Here is an 11,829-nt window from a genome sequence, read left to right on the forward strand (position 1 = left end):
AATAAGGGGTCAGTGGACTGCGCACGTGTGCAGTAACTGACTGCATCTTTTCAGTTCATGTGTGGATCAGCTTTGTGTACAAAGAGACACACTCTGATCAACGCATTATCCCCTGACTCTGTGCAGGCACCATCAATCAGCCAGCAGAGGTTATGAGGAATCCCCTCTGACATCCTTCCAGAACAACAAGCCAATCGTTGTTCATGTAGGCACTCAGCTTTTCTGTCGGTAGCAGAGCTGAGATTCGAACTGATGAGTTAGAGATGTCAGCTCTAGTGTTAGCATATTTTATCGCTGCACCACCATGACAAAGAAATTAACAAAGTTGGCACAGAAGCACAGGTTGTGTGCTAACCTTTAGGTTCCTGTGGCGCTAGGAACAAATGTTATTTTTTTTATTCGCTGTCTGTGACAAGGTCTGGTCTGTGACCAAGTCTAGTATGGGTTTTACATTTACATTTTCGGCATTTAGCAGACGCTTTTATCCAAGCGACTTACAGTACTGTGACAGTATACAATCTAAGCATGTGTGGGTTAAGGGCCTTGCTCAAGGGCCCAACAGTGGCAACCTGGCAGTGGTGGTGCTTGAACCAGCGACCTTCTGATTACTAGTCCAGTACCTTAAGCAAGTCAAGTCAAATTTATTTATATAGCACTCTTTACAATAGACATTGTCTCAAAGCAACTTTACAAAATCCAGGACCAACAGATACAAAAACCCCTGTTCAGCAAGCCAAGGGCGACAGTGGCAAGAAAAAACTCCCTTAAAATTACAGGAATAAATCTTGAGAGGAACCAGACTCAGCAGGGCCCATCTTTCTTGGGTAGCATGGAGTAAACTTTAAATAAATAGGATTTACACAAATCATACAAACACAGAATTAAAATTAGCACCAGGCTACAACTGCCTTACCTAATTTACCTATTGTTTTCTATGGGTACTTAGATTTTTCTAATGTGCCAGTTAGTGGACTGGCTACTCTATAGTAACTGAAAGGGCAGTGGTAGCTCAGTGGTTAAGGTACTGGACTAGTGATCAGTCACCTGTTCAAGCCCACCACTGCCAGGTTGATACTGTCGGACGCCTGAGCTAGACCCTTAACCCCTCAATGTCTTGCATTGTATTCTGTCACAGTTGTAAGTCGCTTTGGAAAAGCGTCTACTAAATGCCTTAAATGAAATGAAATGAAATGAAAGAGTGAGTGAATGGGTGAGTTTATGATGCTCTGTGATTGGTGTCTGGTTCAATAAAGCAATAAGCCACGAGAGGCCGTGCATTACTGTGATTTTAGCACGGGGATGACGTTTTTGGCACGACGCGAAGCGGCTTATTGCTTTTATAAAACGGCGGTCAACATAAAATATAATAAATACAACAATGTTTAATTCATAAATGTATTTATTGTGTATAAACTTACAATAAAGCATTCTTCCGCGATGCAAAATAGTTCGATTAACAGTGTTGCTAGGCAACATGAGGGCGAAAATAACATTAATTTTTTCTATTCAGTGGCGTATTAATATGGAATGATGTGAGATGGTCATAGGTGTGCGTTTATCGGGGATTTTACAACGGCTTCGAAGGCGGCTCAGCCAATCAGATTTTAGGACCGGAACTATCCGTTTTATAAGGTGTATTTTGATCCTACGCACTTGGTGTTTCTATGTAGACTCTAAAAACTGCCAGGCCTCTGACTAAAATGTAGTGGTTACTAAACATACATAAATGAATGGATGTAATAAACCACACAGAGATTAAAATGACACAACATTAATGCCAGCCAAGAAGAACTTCATACTAACACAAGTGGCATATACATTTCAGCACAAATGCTCTCTATATTAATAGTACAGTAATTTTAATATAAATCAATCACACAGTACCTGCTACACTGCACTATTTTCTATGAATAAAACCTGGGTGAGCTGGCTATGCAATGTACTCTTTAGCACTGCAGTCTGACTCCATGAACAGTTAGTCTGCGCAGCGAGAAACCCATCAGATCTCCTCGTCCAGCATGCAGAGGGCTGGGCGAGCGGCTGCTCCCTGCCTCCGCTGTATAAAACTTTAATAGTGTGCAGAACCAGAGCTGTGTGCAGGGTGTACATGCAGACCAGTCTACCAGCCTTATTACTGGGTCTGGTTCTTCATGAAGCTGGATAGATTCAGAGGCACGTACAGAGGCAACAGCTTAAAATGCACATAGAACTGCTTAAATTGGCAGATATGCAGTATATACACCGATCAACCACCTCCTACACTGGCCAGTCTAACTGAAAATCGCCCCAGATTGCTCTCATAGACTCATGTTAAGGCTCTTTTTTTCGAACTGCAGATGCTGCAATACATTCTGAATGGCTTCCAGGAGGGCTCACACTTACGTGCTTGCGTCACACGTAACCTGGTGTTGCGATCTCGTCACCATGACTACCATTACCTCAGTTCAGAGCAACTCCATCGTGTAATCTCAGGATAAATTAGCAATTTAAGAATTGACCAAATTTAAACATCAAGTATCTACAAAGGGGGGAAAATCATATAAGTTACACGTAAATTACAAGTAAGTAATATAATTTTTAAATAGTAAATTGTGATTGCACTTATTGTATCTCCCAAATTGTTTAATTGTACTTCTTTATTCATTGCACATCAGCCCCGATGCCAATCTTTATTCTGGATCTGCTGCACCTAAAATAAAATGCTATCTGATGAAGACTGAATTAAATAGTTAGTGTGAAGGCTTTACTTAATTTTATGATTGATGGTAAAGCTGGTCTCTCTCCCTGTTCAAAGTTATTTGTGAGGGCAAACTAACAGATGACTTAAGATGTTAATTATTTAAGCTTTAATTTACCCATTGAACGGGTCACCTTGGCCATCATCGCAACAATTGCCCCCCCTGAGAGATTTGGCAGGAGCCGCCACTGGTCCTGTGGGGGTCCTGATCATTAAAGAACAGGGTGAAAGCAGGCTAAAAAGTAGGCAAAGAAACAGATGGACTACAGTCAGTAATTGTAGAACTACAAAGTGCTTCTATATGTGGAGTTAAGTGGAGCTGATAAAATGGACAGGTAGTGTAGAAACAATGAGGTGGTTTTAATGTTATGGCTGATCTGTGTATATGGTTGTTTATAACACAAACTAATCTGAAACTAATCTGTATTTACCCATTTTCACAGCATATGATTTCCACTGATGCTGCTTTTTAGTATGGTACAGTGGTAGCCTAGTGGGTGGAGCTTTGGGCTAACAGTTCAGGTTCAAATCCAGACTCTGCTGTGCAGCCACTGTTGGGCCATTGAGCAAGGCCCTTAACCCTGTCTGCTCGGGGTGGCGAAAATTGGCTGGCCCAGTGCTCTAACCCCAGCTTCCATTCATCCATCCACCCATCCTTCCTCCCTCCTTCCCATCCATCCATCCATATATCCTTCCCTTTTCCCTCCTTCCCCCCACCCATCCATCTTTCCATCCTTCCCTCCATCCCTCTTCCCTCCCCACTCCCACCCATTCATCCATCCTTCACTCCACGGGTGCCGTACATTGGCTGACCCTGTGTTCTGACCCCAGTTTCCATCCATCCTTCCTATTATCCATTCATCCATCCTCTTTTCCTTCCTTCCAACCATTCATTTATTCATCCTTCCATCCTTCTCTCCTTTAAACATCCATCTTTTCCTCCATCCGTTCATTTATTCATCCATCCATCCTTTTCTACTTTAATCCATCCATCTATTCTTCCATCCATTCATTTATTCATCCATCCATCCTTCTCTCCTTTAATCCATCCATCTATTCTTCCATCCATTCATTCATCCATTCTGATTTCACACTGAATGTCCATTTGTACCATACTAAAGAGCAGTATGGTGGTAGCCTTTGGGCTAACAGTCGGAACGTTGTTGGTTTGAATCCAGACTCTGCTATGCAGCCACTGTTGGGCCATTGAGCAAGGCCCTTAACCCTGTCTGTTTCAAGGGCGCCGTACAATGGCTGACCCTGTACTCTGCCCCCAGCTTTCAAACAAGCTGTAATATGCAGAATTGAATTTTACTGTACACGTGTATGTGTATATATGACAAATAAAGGTATTCTTTATGGAACTAACAATGAGTCAATGTGAAAATACGGGGACAGCTAACTGAGGTGTTAGAGAAAGCAGATGTCACCTACGATGTAAAGCATAAAGAAGCATAACAGGGACTGAGGCTGTCTCTGTTCACTAGCGCTTCTCCCTGTAGCCGAATTCTCTGCTCCTTCTAATCCTTCAGTTATCTGCCTTCCTTTCTCTGTACTGTCTCAACCATACACCGAAACAAAGAGATTCATCATTCAGATTCATCGTCTGTACTGTTACAGATGTCCTACAGGGACTTTGTGTGTGGAAAGTCTATGCAATCCATTATGTCAGTCCTTCCTCTTTTTGTCTTTCTCTTTTTTAAAAGTTACTTTTTTTACTATGTCAGTCCCTGCCTGGATCTGTCAGAGCAGCTGAATGCATTTCTTTTTCTTATTTCTTTTGTCCCTGCACCAACCACCCTCTCAGTAGGAGAAGTAGGGAATAAGTGAGTCATAATTATTATGTTACAGATGACTCAGTGGTGTGAGGCTAATTTGTCAGCTTGGTTGGACTGCAGGCAGGACTCAAGAGTTCCCACCATGAGCTGTCTTTCAACCTTTTTTATCTTTTGTATCTATGACTGACATTTTTTTCTGTCATTATTTCTTTCTTTTTTCCTTTCTTTCTTCCTCCCTCCCATCCATTCACCCATCATTCCTTCCTTTCTATCTCCTTTCCATCCACCCATCTATCCCTCCTTTGTACCTGAGACTATAACATAATTCATATTTTTTTTCTTTGTTTGTTCCTCCCTCCCAATCCATTCACCCACCATCCTTCCTACTTTCCTTTCTTCCTTACCCCCTCTCTCCCATCTATCCACCATTCTTCCTTCCTTCTTTCTTTCTTCTCTCCCATATATCCACCCATCCTTCCTTTCTCCCTCCCATCTATCCATTTACCTATCATTCCTTCCTCCCTCCCTTCCTTCCATCCACTCATCCTTCCTTTCTTCCTTTGTCCCTCCCATCCATCCACCCATCCATCCTGTGTTCCTCCCTTCCTCCCTCCCATCCATCCACCCATCCTTCCTTTCTTCCTTTGTCCCTCCCATCCATCCATCCACCCATCCTTCCTTCTTTCCTCATTCCCATCCATCCATCCACCCACCCACACATCCTTCCTTCCTCTCTTCCATCCATCCATCCATCCATCCACTCATCCTTCCTTCCTTCCTTCCTTCCTTCCTCTCTCCCATCCACCCACCACCCATCCTTCCTTATTTCCTCTCTCCCATCCATCCACCCACCACCCATCCTTCCTTCCTCTCTCCCATCCATCCATCCACCCACCCATCCTTCCTTCCTCTCTCCCATCCATCCACCCACCCATCCTTCCTTCCTCTCTCCCATCCATCCACCCACCCATCCTTCCTTCCTCTCTCCCATTCATCCACCCATCCTTTTTTCCTGACCACCCATCCTTCTTTCTTTCCTTCCTTTCCTTCCTTTCATCCTTCTACCAGTTCTTTCTTTCTCTTTTCTTTCCTCAATACCATAAATTCCACCCACCCATCCTTTTTTTACTCCCTTTCACCCTTCCACTCATCCTTCCTTTCTTCCTTCCATCTATCCACTCATCCTTCCTTTTTTTCTTCCATCCATCCATCCATCCACCCATCCATCCACCCATCCTTCCTTCTTTCTTCTCTCCCATCCATTTACCCACCACCCATCCTTCCTTCCTCTCTCCCATCCATCCATCCACCCATCCTTCCTTCCTCTCTCCCATTCATCCACCCATCCTTCCTTTTTTTCTTCCTCCTTTCCTCCCATTCTTCCCTTCTCCCCCCTCCCATCCATCCATCCATCCTTCCTTCCTTCCTTTCTTCCTCCTATCCTTCCTTAATCCTTCCACCCATCCTTTTTTCCTGACCACCCATCCTTCTAATAGTTTTCTTCCTCTTTACCTCCCTTACTACCATAAATCCCACCCTCCCATCTTTCTTCCCTCCTTCGCATCCTTCCACTCTTCCTTCCTTCCCTTCTTCCTTCCTTCTATCCTTTTTTTCTTTCTTCCTTCCATCTATTCACCCATCCTTCTTTCCTCCCTCTCCCATTCATCCATCCATCCTTCCACCCATCCTCTTTTCCTGACCACCCATCCTTCTTTCTTTCCTTCTTTCCATCCTTCTACCAATTCTTTCTTCCTCACTTCTTTCCTTACTCCCATAAATCCCACCCACCCATTTTTCCATCCCTTTCTTTCCTCTTTCCATCCGTTCTTTCATCCATCCATCCATCCGTTAACCCATCCTTTCTTCCTTCCATTTATCCATTCACCCATCCTTCCTTCCATCCATTTATCCATCCATCCATGCATCTCTCCTTTCATCCATCCATCTATTATTCCATCCATACTGCTCTTTAGTATGGTACAGTGGTAGCCTGGTGGGTAGAGCTTTGGGCTAACAGTCGGAACGTTGTTGGTTTGAATCCAGACTCTGCTATGCAGCCACTGTTGGGCCATTGAGCGAGGCCATTGAGCCTGTCTGTTCCAAGGGCACCGTACAATGGCCGACCCTGTACTTTGCCCCCAGCTTTCAAACCAGCTGTAATATGCGAAATTTAATCTTACTGTACCCATGTATGTGTATATACAACAAATAAAGGCATTCTTTTATTCCATCCCTTTCTTTCTTCCTTTCATGTATCCACTTATCCTTCCTTCCTCTCTACCTCCTTTCCATCCATTCACCCATCCATCCTTCTTTCCATCCTTCTACCAATTATTTCTTCCTCATTCACTCCCTCACTCCCATCCATCCCACACACCCATCATTTTTTCTCTTCCTCCCGTCCCTCCACCCTTCCCTCCTTTCTTCCTTTCTTTATTCCTTCCTTCCTCCCTACTTCCCTCTCATCCATCCTTTCTTCCTTCCATCTATCCACTCATCCTTCTTTCCCTCCTCACACAGCTATAACCAGATTGGTGTGAACCACTAAGTAAGGCAACTGCTATTCCACTAGTCTAGAGCAGCCAAAGCGCTCCTGCATCGAAACAACCTCAGCATTCCAGGCTAGTGCTTGTAATCAACAGAAAGAGCTTTGCTGACATCTGCTGTCCATCTGGAAGAACTGCCTGTACTTCAATTTTTACTTTTTATACATATTGTGACAATAACTGTCTAAATTAGGCAAGTTTCTAATTTGTACCTGACTCCTGGACAATACTGGCTTTATTTGATGCCCTGCCTTGTACACACACTTAGCTTTTATCCAGCTTTTACTGACAGTATTGCAAAAACACTTTTTACTTTTATAATACAGATTGAATCTTGTCACCTGGTAAAATAGGTGTGGTTAAAACACCTTAACTTTATTCATTACAGTGAGTGTCCAGATGTATTGGCCATTAATTTTATCAATGACTTTACATTGACCCATTAGGTGAGTCTAGTGTGAAAAAAAACATACACGTCTTCACACATCTAGGGTTTTACTACTGAGTGTGAGTCTCCAGCATGAACCTCAATTTCTTTAATGGGGTTTTGCTCAGTGGTGCAATGAAGCACAGGAAATACAGTTCACATACAGTGCTGGTTTACCGACATCTTTCAGCTCAAATAAATTTGAGTCCCTGACCCAAGACGGAAATTCCATGTGATTCATTGCCCTATAAAAGCTGACTGCATGATGGCACCATGTGACAAGGGAAAAAAATCAAGCAAATAAACGACTGTAATACACACATTAAACACTGTTGTATTTAATGAAAAGTCTAGAATGTAAATGTTTTTTTCATGTCAAACAGATTTTAAACCATCTCACCACTAGGGCTTGCTGGCTTCCCATTTCCAGCTAATGTCTTGTACAGTGCATGATAACTAAAGAACATTTACAGGACACCTCTCATCACCAATATTAATATTTTTATATTATATTAATCTACCTTTTCTGTAAGGTAGATTAATATACACCGATCAGCCATAACATTAAAACCACCTCCTTGTTTCTACAGCTCCACTTACCATATAAAAGCACTTTGTAGTTCTACAATTACTGACTGTAGTCCATCTACTTGTCTACATAGTTTTTAGCCTGCTTTCACTCTGTTCTTTAATGGTCAGGACCACCACAGAGCAGGTATTATTTAGATGGTGGATCATTCTCAGCACTGTAGTGACACTGACATGGTGGTGGTGTGTTAGTGTGTGTTGTGCTGGTATGAGTGGATCAGACACAGCAGCGCTGCTGGAGTTTTAAAAAACTATGTCCACTCACTGTCCACTCTATTAGACACTCCTACCTAGTTGGTCCACCTTGTAGACGTAAAGTTAGCGACGATCGCTCATCTATTGCTGCTGTTTGGGTTGTCATCTTCTAGACCTTCATCAGTGGTCACAGGACGCTGCCCATGGGGCGCTGTTGGCTGGATATATTTTTGGTTGGTGCACTATTCTCAGTCCAGCAGTGACAGTGAGGTGTTTAAAAACTCCATCAGCATTAATGTGCACAACACACACTAACACACCACCACCATGTCAGTGTCACTGCAGTGCTGAGAATGATCCACCACCCGAATAATACCTACTCTGTAGTTGTCCTGGGAGAGTCCTGACCATTGAAGAACTGCATGAAAGGGGGCTAACAAAGCATGCAGAGAAACAGATGGACTACAGTCAGTAATTGTAGAACGACAAAGTGCTTCAATATGGACAGTGAGTGTAGAAACAAGGTGGTTTTAATGTTATGGCTGATCAGTGTGTACTGTAACAAGATTCATAGGAGGCTGATAGTTATTTACTACCCACTATTTATCAAATCTTGACACTAGAAAGCATTTGTCTATGTATATTCTATTCTAGTATGTGTTGGGGGGGGGGGGGGGGTGCACAAAAATGAAGTTACAAACATATTCGGTTAGCAGACATGCTTGCTTAAAGTCTTACATTTTGTATTAGATTTGGGATGCGCCTCCCAATTTGTTTATAAACCTAAATACTTTGTAACCTGATACTTAATGTACTTAAGGTATTTTAATAATGTTTTGGGAAACACACCACTGGTTTGTATTTTAATGTTTAGCACAGTTAGCTTTAGCTAACATCTGCTAATGTTGCCGTACCTTAAAGAGGTAGAATTGTCGCCATAATTAAGTGAAATAATTATAAAAAAGTAAAAATGTGTACATGTAGGTTGGATGTTTTATAAATGATGTTGGAGTGAAGTGTACCATTCTTATGTCTTTGTCCAGGGGAAGGACCCTCTCTACGCCAAGATCTTTAAAGAGAAAAAGTGAAGGATCATGGGAACTCTGCACACAATCTACAACCAGGCTCGGGGGAGGAGGAGGTCAAACCCTAAATCTGCTTTCAGTGTTTGTGTGTGTGTGTGTGTGTGAGAGAAAGAGAGAGTATGAGAATGGATGGATTCAGATATCACCTGTGACAAATCACTGGAGACTTCATGGCCTTTATTCACCTCTGGATCTCTAAGAACCACTGACCTCTATCTTCCACCTATTGCTCCTTCTCATTCTACCACACTGTGTTCCTGTCACTTATGAACTGAAAGTAGAATGATGTGATAATGATGATCATGAAGAAGCTTCTTTACACCTCTCATCGCCTTTCCTTCGTTTTTCATACTATATGGGTCACTCTTTCATTCTATTCCTCTCAACATGTTGTTTAGCCATAAATATCGAACTATACCCGTGTATGATGGGTGCAAACTGAAAGGTGATTCACTGGAGTACACACACACACACACACACACACACACACACACACACAAGTGCAAAGTGAAGAATTTACTCAGTCGTGATCCTGCCTAATCCCAGCCTCCATACTGTCATCTCTCTGTAGTCCAGGCCAGCGCAATCGATTACAGAGTAATCCATTCGGATCTATCCACAGGATTATGTGCTTTATCTATTTCAAATGTTTGGTTTTTCTCCCCCTTCTATTTGAGTTTCTGCTGCTAAGGAGCTATGCAGGAACAAAAATTAAGACCTTCAAGTAGAGATCTTACTCATGGAGTGACTTTGCCAAAATCTCTCTCCTTCTCTCTCTGTTCGTCTGTTTCCGGGAAAGACTTGAGAAGCTCATTCAGATGGAAAGGACCACAATAAATAAACGGACTTTGCTGAAACAAGCTGAATCAGTGATCGAACTGTTCCTTCTCTATAGCTTTTGTACAATACTAATGAGAAAAAAAAAATCAAAAATCAAACCCTGACATTAAAAATGGAATTTTAATTTTGTAAGTCAGCGGAGCCCCTGAGGCTGACTCAAGGTGTGTTTTTGAGTCAAGGTAATCATGGCTTTAAGGCATCACATCACTGGTTTGTCCAAGTCATTTTGTAAATAACAATAATAATCATAACAATAACGATACGGAAGACAATAGTGTTCATTACGTTCGCTAAACCTCTGTGCCATAAAATAGGCAGACCTAAGTGATGCAAGCTTGACATGGAACCCAAGCAATATATACATGTGTCTGAAATACCCCTTACTGCTTTATGTTGCTGTCAGGAAGAAGTCTGTGCATGTTTTGTTTTGTTTTGTTTTTAACAATGTGACGCACGCCCGGTGGAGCGAGTGGAGTAAGGCATGCAGCTAAAATACATCATGACCGTCATGCACATAGTTGAACTTAAAATACTTTTGTAATTCCTCTTTACAAATTCCAAAGTCAAGTCACGTCTCAGTCTTCAGTTCATTTAGCAATTAAAGTATATAATAATAAATAAATAACCCTGTTTGAAATAGGTATAGGTAGGCTAACATAAATCATCACACCAATACAGAGTCTTAATGCTTGTCAATGCACTGAATCCTAAAAGTTGGAGCCATGCTTGTGGCTTGAATGGTACAAAATGTATACAACTAATGTATAATGTACGAGGGATATTAAAATTTTTCAGCACTTTTATATTTTCGTTGGAGATGGTGAGGATGGGAGGAGTAGTAATTGGTCATGTCTGAGAGACTGAGAGAGAGCTTATAGTCTGGATTTTAAAATCTACAGCGCCATCTGATTTCCACCTCAAAGAAGCTCTAAGGGGAAGAAGATATTCATGTGATGATGTGAAAGCAGCGGTGCATCAGTGGCTACACGCTCGACCAAAAACATTGGAAGGTGACTATGTAGAAAAGTATTATAATTTGTTTTTGAAAATCTTAATAAATAGAGTTTTAAAAGTGTGGAAACTTTTTGAAGAACCCTCGTATTAAAAAAATGCCTAATTTAAAATAAATACATACTATTTCAATGTAGTATCCCCAAAGTCAAAAACATGACTCAAGGGTCGTCAGCACATAAGATCAACAAATTAAAACCAGTCATATTTGTCAGATTATTATTAGACAATAACAAAATTATGTCAGTATACTTGGATACTATTAAATAAATTACTAACAATATGACGATGTCAATTTAGACTATACTGAAATCCTACGTGTCTGGCAGTAAGATAATGTGTTTTCTTATAGCTTTTTGGCTGTTTATGTTTTTACTCCCAGATCCAGGCTGCTACATATGGACTCCAGAAAACTGCAGAGCTGATTAGACTATAAATATGATTATTACAGAACACCAGATAATATTTGGCTAAATCCATTGATGAGAATTGTATGATTTGAATTGAGACCCAGTAAACTTAAACAGTTTGAGCCAGACTAATTGTAAACTTAGCTTCTAAAAGCTAGCTATTCTGTTTGCTAATGTTACCTAAATAACATTTCAGCTATATATATATATAT

The 11,829-nt window shown here is 41.5% G+C and overlaps 1 protein-coding gene across 4 annotated transcripts in view; it reads left to right on the forward strand.

Moving 5' to 3' along the window:
- Positions 1-10,394, forward strand: part of dab1a (DAB adaptor protein 1a) — a 254,109-nt gene extending 243,715 nt beyond the window's left edge. For all 4 annotated transcript variants that reach the window (XM_063001305.1, XM_063001302.1, XM_063001303.1 and 1 more), the window contains one exon: positions 9,315-10,394. Coding sequence is in view for 1 of the 4 variants with exons in the window: in XM_063001303.1 (XP_062857373.1) it covers positions 9,315-9,359 (45 nt within the window). In the remaining 3 variants the exon portion in view is untranslated. The remainder of the gene's footprint in view (positions 1-9,314) is intronic.
- Positions 10,395-11,829: the final 1,435 nt, after the last annotated feature.

This window comes from Trichomycterus rosablanca, chromosome 9 (genome assembly GCF_030014385.1).
Source record: "Trichomycterus rosablanca isolate fTriRos1 chromosome 9, fTriRos1.hap1, whole genome shotgun sequence".
Taxonomy (NCBI): Eukaryota; Metazoa; Chordata; class Actinopteri; order Siluriformes; family Trichomycteridae; genus Trichomycterus; species Trichomycterus rosablanca.